The sequence below is a fragment of the Nuphar pumila genome, chromosome 12, assembly GCF_984573655.1.
Source record: "Nuphar pumila chromosome 12, dmNupPumi1.hap1.1, whole genome shotgun sequence".
NCBI lineage: Eukaryota > Viridiplantae > Streptophyta > Magnoliopsida > Nymphaeales > Nymphaeaceae > Nuphar > Nuphar pumila.
This window is the reverse complement of record NC_143260.1, coordinates 103,496,030-103,512,552: the sequence shown is the minus strand read 5'-3', so window position 1 is coordinate 103,512,552 and position 16,523 is coordinate 103,496,030. Positions and strand designations below refer to the sequence as shown.

The 16,523-nt window shown below is 35.9% G+C and overlaps 1 protein-coding gene across 1 annotated transcript; it reads left to right on the top strand.

The window, feature by feature from the left end:
- The first annotated feature begins 13,645 nt into the window (after nt 1–13,645).
- On the top strand, nt 13,646–15,978 carry LOC149821409 (uncharacterized protein At2g39795, mitochondrial-like). Its single transcript, XM_089983020.1, has 3 exons — nt 13,646–14,021; nt 15,212–15,558; nt 15,648–15,978. The coding sequence occupies exons 1-3, from the start codon at nt 13,758–13,760 to the stop codon at nt 15,805–15,807; spliced, it is 771 nt and encodes a 256-aa protein (XP_089839146.1). The 5' UTR covers nt 13,646–13,757; the 3' UTR covers nt 15,808–15,978.
- Nucleotides 15,979–16,523: the final 545 nt, after the last annotated feature.

Genomic DNA, 16,523 nt, shown 5'->3' with positions numbered 1-16,523 from the left:
ATATTTAAAAATGTATTTTTGATGAAATGTTACTAAAAAAGACAAAAAATTATTAAAATATGAAATTAATCGCCATATGTGCTGTGCTGAATCAGCCTGTGTGCATCGGACACGTGGCCAAAATGGCATGTCTCTGTGACACAGGGCTTAAGTCATCTCTGGTTAGTGTACATCAAATTCCAGAGTGTGGTCTGTGTAGTTGGATCCAGTTCAAAATTGAATAAAAAATTATGACCAGATCCAGTACCTTTTTTCACTTGAAAAATGAATAGATTGTGTACCCACTTGCAGAAGTACAACAGGACCTCAAATTAAACTTGATTCGGGATTTTACTGCGATTAAAGTTAAATTAGGAACCATAATTGGACATACTCTTCAAACCTTGGATATATTGTTGGTAAGGTGAGCGATGACCCGTATTTGACATGTTTGCATCCTCGGTTCGTATCGGTGTCAGCTTAACACAGGAGGATTTGGATCAAAATCAGATCCAGACCAGCCAAAAATTGCAAAATATCCATCCTAAATCCGACCCATTTGCATCCCTAAATAGGCAAGCTGGACATGGCCTCTACAGCATCGGTATCCGCCCGTATCATTTGGCCAACGATTCAGGTGAATGCGTCCAATACCGATACTCAAGTGAATCGTCCTGAATCAGCCAAAAAATAATTAAAAAATATTATGTGTCAATCAGAACGTGACGCATGTTAATGCCATTAAATAATATTAAAAATAATTTTAAGTATCTTTTTATATTTATTAAAAATTAACCGATTCAGGGGTGAAGCTTAAACTGGCTACCTGAAAGCAGACTAGGGTTTGGAAGTTTGAGCTATAGTGGGTTTGGGTCTAGGGATGCAAATGGGTCAGGTCCAGGATGAAACTTTTGCAATTTTTTGGCTGTTACAGATCTAATTCTGATCCAAATATTCATGTATTTATCTGTTTCAGATCCAAACCGTTTGAATCCCTATTTGGGTCAGGCTGGTCGACTCCGTTAGCCTAGAGGCACATCCTCAAATGCTGACCATCCAGTGGATCAATATGAGCAATGAGGCACGGGTCTGGTCGACTGGGGTTCAGGCATAATGGAATATTTACGTTTAGCTATTCAGGTCAGACTAGGGCTGGTAAACGAACTGAGCAGCTCGGTACATGCTTGGTTCGGTTAGCCATGAACTCGTTCGTAATCGGTTTGTATATAGGCGAGTTGAGCCACAAGCAGCTAATTCAGCTTAAACTAGTCGAGTTTGAACATAGGTTGTTCATATCTGCTCAGCTCGGGTGAGCTCGTATAGATAAAATATGTATATATATTTTATGTGTAATATATATTTTTAGTGTAATATTTAACGAGAAGAATGCATAGGATATAAATATAAAAAGAAAGATGCATATATATATATATAATATGAATTATTATTTGTAATATATCAAATACATATAATTTTAAGTGTAATATATAAACAATATATATATATTCTATGTAATAATTAATATGGATTATTTTGCACTAGCAAGCTCGTGTTTGGCTTGTCTCGTTCTTTCACAAGCTGAGTCACTAGCTCGGTCAATTGGTAAACGACTCAAGCCCGAACATGCTCTGTTGGGTTCGTTTGGCTTGTTTCACAGCCTTAGGTCATACCCATAGAGTTCAAGTAGTATATAGAATAGGGTATGGTTTCATTTGAGCCCTGGGTCCGACTCGAGTCTTGGTTAAGAACCACTATTTTTTCAATATTAAAAACTAGAAAAGATTAAAATATCATTGCGCCTGTCTTATGCTATCTACATCCAGACTCAGGTCTGAATCTTGCTAGGCTAGTTGGCCTCTGCACCTGGCATCAGAGCCTCAAACTCAGGCTCAGTCCTGACCCACACAGGTCTGGTTCAGGTCCGACCTGTTGATGGCCTTAAGTTACTTGAATTCGTTTCTTTTTCAACAAGGCACATGTAAAAAGATTGAAACAATGATGGATCTGGATCTGCACCTGAAAGGTCATAGGTGTATTGATGTAGTGGTCAGGAGGATCACTCCTGAACCCTGCAGAAATCAATACCTTGGCACAGCTAAAAACTAGGAAACTAAGAAAAACATAAAATTAACAGAAAATTAAAGAAAAATAACTAAAAATATCTCATAATTCATTCATCTCCCCCTTGTCTGTCTCTCTACAATGAATATATATAGTGAACAATAAAGAAACCCTAATCCTACTATGGATTTGAGATAGGTCTGAAATTCAATTAAGATCCAAAACATAACCCAAAATTTCAATGTTCACTTAAATAATTAAAAAAAGCTCAAATAACCAAAATGGATTCAAATGAAACCTATAAACCCGGTAGTATCGACGCTCCCGCTTCTGCATCATGTATTCAGGTGGGTTTCAGACCATCCCTGGACCCTGGTCCAAATGAACTAGCATTAGGGGATCCATCTTAACAAGTTGGGTGGGTGTGAGTAGGGGTGGCAAAACCTGACACGACCTGCCAACCCGCCTCTTAGGCGGGTTCGGGTATGCCAACCCGGTTGACCCGTTTAATAAACGGGTTAGGCGGGCGGGTCAACCCGACCCGCCAACCCGCCCGCTACCCGCCAACCCGTTTTCCCGACCCAACCCATTTATTAAACGGGTTGGTGGGTCATGTCGGGTTACCTGTTTATTAAATGGGTCGGGTTAGTGTTTGCCACAGCCGACCCGTTTAATAAACGGATCGGGTTCGGGTTGAGGTATGCTGACACGCCAACCCGACCTGATTGCCACCCCTAGGTGTGAGTCAGATTTTAGCCCATTGACAGCTCGTCTTCCTGCCCACCTGCACCCCTAGTACAGCTAGCATGCAGGGATGAAAATGGATAGAATTCTATTGGGTCTTTGATTTGAATCCAATGCGTTTTTCTTGAATATGGATCTTAAATAACATTCAAATTGGATTAAGGCTTATAGCTTCCTTTCATTATTCAGATTCAAATCAGGATCAATATTGGTCCATTTCTGCATCCAGATCTAATCTGATCCATTTGTGTTCTATACATGTAACTCACTTTTTGTCCACCTTTTTTTTCACCAATTCCAGTATTGCTGTGTAAATCTCAGATCTAGATTATGTATCCTGTGAGTAGGGCTGCAAACGGGGGGGGGGGGGGGGGGGGGATTACGATTTTTCTAGGATAAATAGCCGATAAAAACATAAATATCATGTTCACAACCTCTTTCTGACCCTATATCTAGTATGTAACAAATATAGGCGATATTTTGAACATACCCTGATTTTAACACGATATTTCAAAAGCTGCTACATTCTTGGAGAAGTACATTATTTTTTAAATGCCATTTTATTCCAAAAAGTAATTTACAGAAAGCTGGCTAATATGTTAACTATTTAGAAAAAACCACCCAATCTTTAAGGTTATTATATTCAATTTCCTACTTTCTGAGTATTAAAAGGGAAATTCTAGTACCATCTTACTGTTTTTTGTTATACAAATCAATAATGGGGCGGGCTAACATATTGGGGTCCACGTAGTCTAGTAGGGCCTCTTTTTGTTATTTTTTTAAAAATTTAGGTTTATTTGTATTTAGATTTTGAATCATCAGGTTAGATTATAAGATAAGTTTTAGAAGGCTTATTACCATTAAGCAGTGATTATCAAGTTTTTTTGAATTTTAGTTGTAGAAACCGCCCCAGGAGCAGAGACCTAGCCGTGCTGGCTCAGCCTATTGTATCACGGTCTGTGTCCATGTTGGCATAAAACTTCGAGGGATTACCCCTCCACCCTAGGGAGTCGCCAAGCTTTGGCTTACGCAGAGGGTGACGCCCATGGGATTTGAACCTAGACTGCCCATCTAACAGACTAGGCCTCATCCCATTACGCCCAACCCCTTGGATCTATTATTGAGTTAAACTTAATATGTAGTACTTTGTTAGATCAGAAGCTTTCATCTATAAAAGGATGAAAGACCTAAGAGTTTAGGGGAGAATTGAGTTTCATATTAATTGTCTTGTGAGGGTGCTGGACTCGATCAAACCCTATTGGCGTACATGTGTCCATAGCTTTCAAAGTTGTGTCACATAAGGCAGGGTGGTTGTGGGGATCCCACTAAGGGATTTTCAGGCTTTGGTGAGGGTTTCTCGTCATCAGAAAAAATATTGATAAAAACTTTTTAAAATATTTTATAGCTTTTATATTTCCTTTTTCAACTATTTATATTTGCTGATATTTTTCAAAGATTTTCCTGAAAATACAGTTTTTAACTTTATTGCGAGATTTCCCTAGCCAAGAATTTTGTGATAACCAGCAATGATGTCAGTATCGATATTGACGAAAGGTTCAGATGAATTTGGCGATACCTATTCTCAAGTGAATTGTTTTGAATCGACTAAAAAATAATTAAAAATATTTTGTGTCAATCAAAACGTGACTGTAATATCACGTATTTTGGTACATAGTCGTTTTATAATTTTGACAAAAATTTGGCTAAGTTTGGAAGGAAAATCATCTGAGGCTTGATTTTTAGACTGAAGTCTTTGAGTCTGGGTTTGACCTAGGTCTCATCGACAAGGTCGAGGCGAGCCTAACAAAGCATGAGAAAGAGTTTTATTTTTGACTTTTAAATTCAAGCAAAATTTAGATTATTTTTTGGCAAAATTCAGAATTTGATACTCGTGTTATATGTCGTTGGATGCGTCTCAGAATTTTGAGCTCAACGGTGTCTTACTTCCCTCAATTCGGGTTTCGGTTGACCCCAAAATTGCATTTTTTTAAAAATTCAATAATTTGTCAAAATGAATCCCGAGTTAGATCGGATTAGATCCAATGCATAAGATCCAAATTATTATAGATTTGGATCTTATGTAAGGCCCACTTTAATCTAAATTTAATCCAAATCTTTATCCATTTTCGTTTTGGGCATGAGTTTGGATTTTTGAATTCAGATTCAGATCCAAATCCAAGCCCCATGATTTTTCCCGCTTTAAATTGAATATAAAGCTTTAATTTGGGGTCTAATTGGGTTAGGGAGCCTTCTGGGGTAATTTAGATATTTTTGGAAGTTTTTACATACTTTTTATTAATAAATATTTAATTAAATAATATTAATTCTGATTTTTTTTTTTGGGGGGGGTGGGGGCTGAGTAGGACTTCTTAAAAGAGTCCTTATTGTTGCTTAAGAGAGTTTAAGAAAGAGTTTTAAAAAGGAAAAATTTACCAAATGTGAAAAAGTCAACTATTTGAAGAGTTTCAAAAAAAATTGAAAACTAAAGGGAGTGAGAGAGTTCTATCTTTTGGAAATTCCCTTAGAGAAGGCTGGAGAAAAGGAAGGCGGGGGGGGGGGGGGGCGCACCCCCTCTCCCACTCATTATTAAAAAAAAAAAGAGGGAGAGACGAAAAAAGAGAAAGAAAGAGGGAAATAAGAGAGAGAAAGGAAAGAAGAGGAAAGAGAGGAAGAAGGAGGAAGAAGAAGAAGGGTCTTCTTCTCCAGCCATCCAACCCTTGATCTACCATTATTTTTCTTGTTTCTTTCGATACACGCAAAGGTATGGGTTTCCTCTTTTGAATATAGGTGAGAAATTGAATACCAGTTCAATTTCATGTAATATCTTAGATGGAGAATCCATGGTTTAGATTTATGTATTTTCATCTATTTCAAAATGTAAACTAAAAATACATACATATATATATATATATATATATATATATATATATATATATATATATATATTGCTACATGTACATATGATATATGTATATATTCTATATATATAATGAACCACCGATCTGGTGTGTTAGTACGATAAACTGGGTTATGATCAAGCTTAACCCCACAATTTAATTAGAAATCGTGTTTTTAGACTCACAAGAATATTGTAATACGATACAAGTTTAGGTTACTTCTTGAAAGGCGAAATGAAAAATCTAAGTAATTAGGTTTTTTATGATGGATCGACTGATACTAATTTGGGGCTTTGACGTTTCTGATGCATTATTGAGCATAAAGCTACTGTGTATGCATATTTAAGTTTGTTTCCACCGTACACAATTTTTCATTCATGTCCATGTTTTGGTATTATGTTGATGCACTCCAAAAAAAATAGTATATATTTTTACGTTAAGCAGGGACCTGCAAGGCCTGGCCAAGCTGGTCAGACCTCCCCCAGCGTGACTCAGTCTCGCCAGGCCTGGTCTGCCAAGCCTGGTTGAAGCGTTGAGCTCAACCGAGTGGTGCTTGGCTGAGCAGAAGTGTGAAACAACCCCCCCCAACCAACTGACAATTGGCTGGGTGTAGGCTGAGTTATAAACCCAGCCGATTGTCAGTCGACTGGGCATGAACCCGAGGAAGAGTACAAAAAAAGAAGTGTCATATATATATATATATATATATATATATATATATATATATATACAACATCAACAACTACGCCTTCATCCTAAAACAATTCGGGTCAGTGATACGAACCAAAAAAGAAATTCATTTTGGGTCTTCCACATGAATCCTTTTCCTCCAATCATTTCTATCCAATGCCATGTCCTCGATGAGGTTCAAAGCATTCATATCCTTTCCTATCATCTCCATCCAAGTCTTCCTAGGCCTACCCCGACCTCTTTTAACTAATATATTTTCCCATTTCTCCAACCTTCTAACTGGAGCATCATTAGGCCTTCGCCGAATATGTCCAAACCACCGTAAACGATTCTCTCGCATCTTATTTTCAATGGGTGCAACACCTACCTTCTTACATATCTCCTCGTTCTGAATCTTGTCTTTTATTGTATTTCCACACATCCATCTAAGCATCTGCATCTCAGCTACACTCATTTTTTGAATATGATGTCTCTTGGCAGCCCAACATTCCGTACCATATAGTAAAGCGGGTCTAATAGTCGTCTTATAAAACTTTCCCTTCAACCGCAATGGCATTCTACGATCGCACAGCACTCCAGTTGCACTTTTCCATTTCACCCACCCAACCTTTATCCTATGATTTACATCTCCATCAATTTCTCCATACTTTTGAATGATGGATCCCAAATATTTGAAATAATCATTCACCGGTATTTCTTGCTCACCAAGCTTCACTACACTCCCATCACTACTTCGTTGCTTACTAAACCAACATTCCATATATTCAGTCTTACTCTTACTCAACTTAAAACCTCTAGCTTTCAATGTCTGTCTCCATAATTCTAACTTAGCATTAACCCCAACTCTAGACTCATCAATAAAAACAATATCATCAGCAAACAACATACACCACATACATTTTCTTGAATTGATCTCGTAAGCTCATCCATCACTATCGCAAATAGGAAAGGGCTTAAAGCAGATCCTTGATGTAACCCAACCGTTATCGGAAAATTGGTTGTCACCCCTCCACAAGTGCGAACATTGGTTACTACTCCTTCATACATATCTTTAATTATACTAATGTACTTGAGAGAAACATTTTTCTTCATCATTGTCCACCAGAGAACGTCCCTAAGTACTCTATCGTATGCCTTCTCTAAATCAATAAAAACCATATGCAAATCTTTGTTCCTCTCTCTATATCTTTCCATAAGTTGTCTAAGAAGATGTATAGCTTCCATAGTTGATCTTTCAGGCATAAAACCAAATTGATTCTCCAATATCATGACAACCTTCCTCAACCTAGACTCAATCACCCTCTCCTAAAGTTTCATAGTATGACCCATAAGTTTTATACCACGATTGTTTGTGCAATCTTGTATATCACCCTTATTCTTATATAAAGGCACCAAAGTACTCTTCCTCCACTCATTAGGCATCTTATTTGTTCGCCAAATCATGTTAAAAAGATTTGTCAACCATTCTAAACCTTTCTCTCCCAAGCATTTCCAACCCTCGATAGGTATACCATCTGGGCCAACTGCCCTTCTTGATTTCATTTTCTTCAAAGCCTCTGCAATTTCTTTCTTTTGAATCTTGCGCATGAAGTCACGATTTATCTCATGAAAAGGAATGGAGAAGTCTCCAAGATCTTGAGCATGACTATCATTAAATAGCTTATCAAAATAATCTTTCCATCTCTCCTTAATCTCCTCATCTTTGACTAAAACCCTTTGCGTTTCATCTTTGATACATCTAACCATACCCAAATCCCTCGATTTCCTATCTATCATCTTTGCAAGCCTATAAATATCCTTCTCGCCTTCTTTGGTATCCAACTTATCATAAACCTCTTTATATACCTTATCCCTCGCGTTTCGAACTACTTTCTTAGATTCCTTCTTTGTTATCATGTACTTTTCCAAATTCTCATTATCATGCCTTTTACTTAGATTTCTATAACACTCTCTTTTAACCTTAATAGTTAATTTTACATCCTCGTTCCACCATGATGTATCCTTACCTAGCGGTGCACCGCCTTTAGACTCACCGAATACCTCCTTAGCCACTTTTCTCATGCAACCCGCTATCTTATTCCACATTGATTCTGAATCCTCCTCGAGACACCAATCAGCTTCCTTAACTACCTGCTCTACAAACATTCCGTGTTTAGCTCCTTTCAGTGCCCACCACTTAATTCTAGGATCTATCCTATGTCTATCCCTTTTGCGGCATTGTCTAATTCTAAGATCTAAAATTAAGACTCTATGTTGTGTAGCTACACTTTCTCCCGGTATAACCTTACAATCGATGCAACAACCCCTATCTCTCTTTCTAAGTAGGAAAAAATCTATCTGACTCGTATCAACCCCACTTTTAAATGTTACTAGGTGAGACTCCCTCTTCCTAAACTAAGTGTTTGCTAAGATCATATCATAGGACAAACAAAAATCTAAAATCCTTTCTCCACTTTCATTTCTTTCTCCTATACCATAGCCTCCATGAATACTCTCAAATCCATCCCTACTAATGCCTACATGTCCATTAAGGTCACCGTCGATGAAAAGCTTTTCTCCATAAGATATCCCTTGTACTATTCCATCTAAATCTTCTCAAAATTGATGCTTAATGAAATCATCTAAACCTACTTGAGGTGCATAAACACTAATAATATTAATAATATCCGTACCTAATACTAATTTAATAAGTAAAATTCTATCACCCTTCCTACGGACCTCAACTACATTATCTATAAACTGACGACTCATAACAATCCCTACTCCATTCCTATTCCTATTTATTCCTGTATACCAAATCTTATATCCCCAAGGTTCTATCACTTTTGCTTTCTCACCTACCCATTTGGTCTCTTGTAGACATAAAATATCAATATTTCTCCTACACATAACATCTACTAACTCTACCAACTTACCAGTTAAAGACCCTATGTTCCAAGTGGCTAACCTAATTTTATGGTCTTGGACTAACTTGTTTACCCCTACCCGTCCAACAAAGTGAGGGAACCCTTGCCTATTTGACACCAAACCCGGGCGCCGGTGTGACGCGTCGCTTCTGGGTGACGACCTAGCAACCCTTGCCCATTTATCACTGCTGTCGGGCCTAGATAGTACAGCGTGTCGCTCAGTAGGGAACGCCCCAACGAAATTCTCATATTGGTTCATTTTCATAGGGTATGACTAAGTTTTTATGTTGGCTGTCACAGGCCTACCGCAACCCTCCTCCTTTATTCGGGCTTGGGACCGACAATGTATAGCTAAACAGTTATACACAGGCGAAGTTAAGTATATCTCTGTTATAAGGCCTTAGCCGACCCAGTTAGTTGGGCTGCATGTTTGACCTAGTCGACCCACGGATGGGTGGTTTGGCTGCATGTTAGACTCAGCTGACTAGGTCGGCTGAGTCACGTTCTATAAAAAAAATGGGGAGTATAGGTGCTCAGGTGTTGGGTTCTTGTCCTAAAAAAATTGTTTATATTGACACCTTGTGTTGATGAATGTGAAAGTAGATGGTATTAAGCATGATGAATTCCAAACTTACTATATGAATGTATTTTGATTTTTATTCATGCTATAAGGAGAAGTTTTCGTATGCTTGAGCTTATGTGATGTGCTTAAACTATATATCATTGTGCAAGTTATGTCAGTGTATGTGCTTAGATGAAGTCAATGCGTATTTGGCAAGAACAATCATGCGTATATGTTTACACTTATGAATCACGTAGGAATGCATGTATGATAAGTGAGTTCATGAAAGCACTAGCACAAGGATTATGAATGCACGCACACGACTATGGTAGTTTATGAATATTGTTAAATTGGTATGAATGAGTGTGCATTTGGAAACGTATTGGTATCCTTGCATATATTGCGTATGGTTATGGTTTTTTGCTTATGGTGCATCGACGATCCAAGTGAATCATCGCAGGCCTGAAGAGCCTTGAGCACTAGATGTTTCTTTATTATTTACTTTTAAATGCATCATAAAAATCATATTTATTTTTATTACATTGTATTACACTTTCTATGTGTCCATGGGCGGGAGTCCTGTGATGGCTCTCGCAGGGATTGATGCAAACTTTTAGTCTTTGTTTTAGCATACTGGATTGTAAAATTTAATAATTGGCTTTTAATAATAAGATAATGAATAAGAACAATATAATATACGTTCTGAGATCTCTCATCAAAAAAATAGGCATTTTAAAGATTCAATTTTGGAGACCACGAAGATAAAAAAAAAACTCTGTGTGCTTTATTTATTACTCTTGAACCTGATATTGAGGTTTTTTCTCATGTTTACGGTTTTAGGGAGAGTCTGTCACTTTACCTGTGGGTAGTGTGTTAGACACAATTGTTGTTTTGATATACCAAGAAAGTGACACTATTGAATATTAAGGTCTTTAGTGTCCTGACATTAGATGTAGAGGTCTAATATTCCAAAGGTGATTCGATCAAGGGTTAAGTTTAGAACCTAGTAATAAAATACAACTTATGTGCTAAGTTACCCTGGAAACCCTACTTGACCTCGAAAAATTTTACCCGTTTAGTGTATCCGCAGGCAACAGTAATTAAAAAGAAAAACTTAAATTGTGTGCATTTAATAGGGTCATGCATATGAAAGGACAAATATAATGAAAGATAATAATTTACTCATGCATTGCACTAAAGTCATGCATATTTCTGCTATGCATTAGATCATGCATGTTTACTTGTTTTCTTAATTGTTAAATGTTGCTAAATGCATAATGTTATTCCCTAAAGCATGTTAAATGGTTGTTTTGCTTAAATGGTGATCCTTGTTGTTTATTAAATGTTCTCTCATACTTAATAATTATTTTTTATTGCATGATTGCTTAAGTAAATTATGAATTTATTATAAATGCATACCTCTAAGTTATTGCATGAATCCTATCTGTATTCTTTATGCTCATTTATTTCATTAAAGAGATCTATACACAGAATTTCTGACACCCTTACTTTTGTGGGTTTCGCAGCCGCAGGGGATAAGTGAAGCGACTAGCTTCTGGGAGAGTTAGGATTGTTATACTTTTGCTAGACAGTTCACAGAAGGACAACGTGACTCAGTTTTCTTTTATTTACTTTCATGTCATTTAAATAACTCTTATATGTCTCTTGCAATTATTGTTAAACACTCTTTCTTTCATAATTAATAAATAATGAGTTATGTTTTGAGGTGATAAATGTAAGATCTCTTGTGGTGTGTTTGGCTATCCAATTGAAAGTGAAACTGCAAAGACCCTGGGGTCACTGAGAATATTTTTGTAATTGATTTAAAAAAAATGCATTTTTAAGGAGGTATGAGTTAGGGTCGTTACAGTGACACATGTTAAAATTATTAAATTAATATTAAAATAACATTTAAAAATTAATTTTAAGCATTTTATATTTATAAAAAAATAGCTGATTTGGGTTAGTATCATATTCATTTTTTGTTGATATGATAAGTATCAGCCCATACTGACAACATTGAGTGTCAGGTTGTCGGGTCGTGTCAATCCATCCATCTCGGGTCGAGTAGGGAGTGTTCTACTGCTGTCAAAAAATTTTATAGTATTTCTAATATGCATATATGTATTCTAATGCTGTAAAAATTTTTATGTAATGTTTCTAATAAGCATAAACATGTTCTAATGCTATCAAAAGGTTGTTACACGGATTCAATATGCATATATGTGTTGTAATGCTATCAAAAAATTATGTAGTAATTTAATATGGATATATGTGTTCTAATGCTATCAATTTTTTTTTATAGTGATCTACCATGCATATATGTGTTTTAATGCTATCAAAAAAGTTTTTACAGTGATTAAATATGTATATATGTGTTCTAATGCTGTCAAAAAAATTCTGTAGAGTTTCTAATATGCATGTGTTCTAATGTTGCCAAAAAAAATTTGTAGTGTTTTCAATATGCATATATGTATTCTAATGTTGTAAAAAAAAATCCATAGAATTTCTAATATGCATGTATTTTAATGTTGTCAAAAGAATTTTGTAGTATTTTTAATATGCATATATATGTTCTAATGCTATCAAAGAAGTTTTTACAATGATTCAATATGTATATATGTATTTTAATGTTATAAAAAAAACTTATGCAGTGATCTAATATGCATATGTGTTCTAATGATGTCAAAAAAAGTTTTTATAGTGATTTAATATGCATATATGTATTCTAATGTTGTCAAAAAGTTTATGGTGATTAATTATGCATATATGTATTCTAATGTTGTAAAAAAATTTGTAGTATTTTTAATATCCATATGTGTTCTAATGTTGTTAAAACAATTTTGTAGAGTTTTTAATATGCATATATATGTTTTAATGTTGTCAAAAAAAATTATAGTGTTTCTAATATACATATATGTGTTCTAATGCTATTAAAAAAGCTTTTACAATGATTTAATATGTATATATGTATTCTAATGCTATTAAAAAAATTCTGTAGTATTTTTAATATGCATATATGTGTTCTAATGCTGTTAAAAAAATTCTATAGGGTTTTAAATATGCACATAAGTGTTTTATTGTTGTAATTTTTTTTTACAGTAATTCAATACATAAATATTGTTCTATGCTGTAAAAAAAATTGTAGTCATGATATGATGTCAAAAAAATATTATATATATAATTCACTATGAATTTTAAAAATATATATACATTGTATGTATATATATATACTTATAATCTATGCATACAGATTTGATATGATTCATCATATTGGTTGTTCACCTTTTTTTGTTTGGTAAAATTGGTATGAATATCATGTTATTTGTTAAAGAAAAAAAATTAATGATATTAGTTTCTCTAAGAAACTGGTTGTAGACATAAGCCTTGGTGGCCATGTAAGATTTACGAATGCTCTAAATATTTTTTCTCATAGTGTGAATCTTGAAAAATGATTTTCTCAAATAAGAACTAATTGTTAGGTGTAGAAAGGGCTAGTTAAGAGTAAAAATGAGATGTTTGCACTAGTGATGAATTATTTCTTAAATTAAAAATTTTAGTGTGTTTTGTTAGTATTTTAAAAAATTAAAATTTTAATGATAGATTTTAATTTAATATAAACAAAGTACAGATTACGCCGATGAAAGAGGGTAACTTGGGATTTTTTTTTTGACTTACGAGTTACCTCATCGCTCGACGCCTTAAAACCTAAATAAAATAGTAAATACTTATAAGTAATATGGCAAAAGGGCTGCGCGGGCTTGAGTTTGACGCCTTAAACCCTATAAGTTTGAACCCTTTACGCCTTTTAATTCATCGCTTCCGGACGCCCAAAACCCTAGCGTCCGTCTCCTCTCGCACCCCTCTTATTCCTCCTCTCCGAGACGGAGAGTTGCAGACAAACCCTAATTTCATCTAATGGCCCTCGCCAGCATCCTTTGCCGAGCGTCTTCCACCGTAGCCCCTCTAGCTCTGAGGGCTCTGAGGACTCAGAGAAGCTTCTACCACTTTGCCCTAGTTGCTCCTTCGAGTTCTGCTCGATTGACGCAACAATTTCGCAGAAGAGTCCCTTCTTTCTCGCCGTGCTTTTCTTCGGTCGCCAAGAAGCGGGAGGACGGTGACCTTCTTCAGGTCATCGAGTCGGAGATCAAGTGTGCCCATGAGTCTGATTATCATGATCTGGTAAATCTCACGTAGTTTTCGATGTCTGACTTTTTTCTATTCATCTCTTCGATTCTTCGATCGTATGTCGATAAATGAGGCGTGGATTCGATTTGTTTGCCTTGTCTCCCTTCGCAAAAGGAAATGGAGCCCAAATTTCCGTGGCACTTGATCGTGTTTTCACTCATTTGTTTGCCCATGAGTCTGACACTGATTCGTCTACCCCTTAATGGAACCAAGGCTTTTCTTCTACAGTGCTCTCTAGTATAAACCACCTGCTTTTTAACATTTTCTTGATCTTTTGTGAATCACTCCCCTTAAGAGATCAATCTACATGGTTTATCTAGTGAAACAAATGTTTTACATTGCATGTTTCCGTTGTGTACTCGGTTTTTCAAGAGATTCAAAAATCAACGGCCCACAACACATTAAAACTTTTACCATTCGAAAGATCGTTTCCCTACATCAAAGAAACACGATAAAAATGCAATTCTTAACAAACGACCATGTTGAACACATATGTGGGGTCAGATTGATCAGATAAAACTCTCACCTATGTCTTTCAGCTAGAGTTATGGTGCAATCGAGGGGCGTTACTGAATTATTTTGCTTAGATTTTCAAGTTCATCCTAGATATTTCATGATATGGAAGACATTTATCATTTGTACATGTACTATGAGTAGTTAGTTATATGGTTTCTGATGCTAGCAATCAGAATCGAACTGCCTCAGTGATTGATTTGTCAGAATAGATGTTTCTTGCTAGCAGATGAACTATTCTGTTGTTTTACCATTCGACCAAATGATGATACCCAGCTTGACAATATGCAAAGGGAGAGGCAGAGAGGGATATGAGCCTTCAATAGTTATTTGTTTGTAACTATATGGATTAACATGACCAGAGCTACCAACCACTGAGCCGTCTCTCTTAGAGACAAGCCCCATTTTGTTCCCCAGATAGGGACATGGACATACAAGTTGATACCACAATCCCTGTAGAAACACTTGAGGTGTTTTCCAGTGTTGGAATTGAAGAAACCAGAGTAATAAACTTTTGATCATGTAGTGAGCAATGTTCATTTTCTCTGTATCTGCTGTTTTCATCTTTTAAATGCTTGAATTCATTTCTTTCTTATAGTTGTTGGTGCAATGATTCTAGTGATTATGTTATATGTTTCAATAAATGTATTTGTTTTTTCTTCTTTTGATAGAAAGATGAGATTCCAGATGGATTTCCTTTTGAAATTCAAGATAATCCTGGTGAACAAACCATTTCACTAAAAAGACAATATGCTGATGAACTTGTCACTGTGGAAGTTCATATGCCTGATCTTGTGACTGGAGAAGAAGGGGATAATGATGACGGCGACGGCGATGATGACAGTGAAAGATCTGGTCAATCTAGTCTCACTCTAGTGGTGAATGTCTCCAAAGGAGATGGTCCCTGTTTGGAGTTTTGTTGTTCTGCATATCCAGATGAGGTCACTATAGATAGCATGTCCGTTAAGGAACCGGAGGCATCTGAAGAGCAGCTTGCCTATGAAGGACCAGATTTTTCGTATGTGTTTATTCAGTTTATTTTTAGTTCTTAATGCTTATTGAGAACTCATTGTTTGACTATATTGTTCATCTTTCTGGTTGGTTTAGGGATTTGGATGAGAATCTGCAGAAAGCTTTCCACAAGTATCTGGAACTCCGAGGGATTAAGGGCAGCACAACTAATTTCTTGCATGAGTACATGATAAACAAGGATAGCAGAGAGTACCTGCAGTGGCTGACGAATTTGAAGAAATTCATTGAGAAATAGAAGCATTTGAAGCAATCATTTGCTCTGATGTTTCTTCTTTTTGCTCTAAATGATAACAATCATTTCCCTTCTGTCTTTGTATTTCATGTTGGAGTTTTTGTACGAATAAATAGATTTGAAAATTTTGTAGAGGGAGCCCTATGTTGATGATAGGGTTCCAACTTCCAAGCATTTATATAGATCATGACCAAGTAATTGTGTTAACTTCGGCTCCGGATATGGTGAGATAATTCGATACTTTGGTAATAGGTTCTGCATAATGTACTGTGTGGCTAACTTTTTCTGATCAAATGATTGCTTGTTTTTCCTTTTATACTGATAGTTAATGGTAATGGGCATGTTGAAAGCTGGTTATTTATGGTGAACCTTGTGATTATTTTCGTTTGAGAACAATATTTTTTCTTTGGCATTTGCAACTTCACATAAGGTCTTGCATTTCACGCTTTTTTTTCAGATTACTTGCATTTCACGCTATGTGACTGTTTTGTGCCAACCTATGTCACATGGGTGCGGGTGCAACACGGGTGTGGCGCAATCTCAAAAATTTTGGACACGGGGATTCAGCTATATATATATATATATATATATATATATATATATATATATATATATATATATATATATATGACTGTGCACACAGCACAGTCTGTTTATTTATTTAGTTTTTTATCCTAAAATGGATGAATATAGACTCGGTCAATGTTGACTGAGTCTAA

Coding starts and splice junctions, on each gene's coding strand:
- LOC149821409 (XM_089983020.1), top strand. CDS start 13,758: ATGGCCCTCGCCAGCATCCTTTGCCGAGCGTCTTCCACCGTAGCCCCT. Junction 14,022..15,211: donor AGTCTGATTATCATGATCTG/GTAAATCTCACG, acceptor TTCTTTTGATAG/AAAGATGAGATTCCAGATGG. Junction 15,559..15,647: donor TATGAAGGACCAGATTTTTC/GTATGTGTTTAT, acceptor TGGTTGGTTTAG/GGATTTGGATGAGAATCTGC.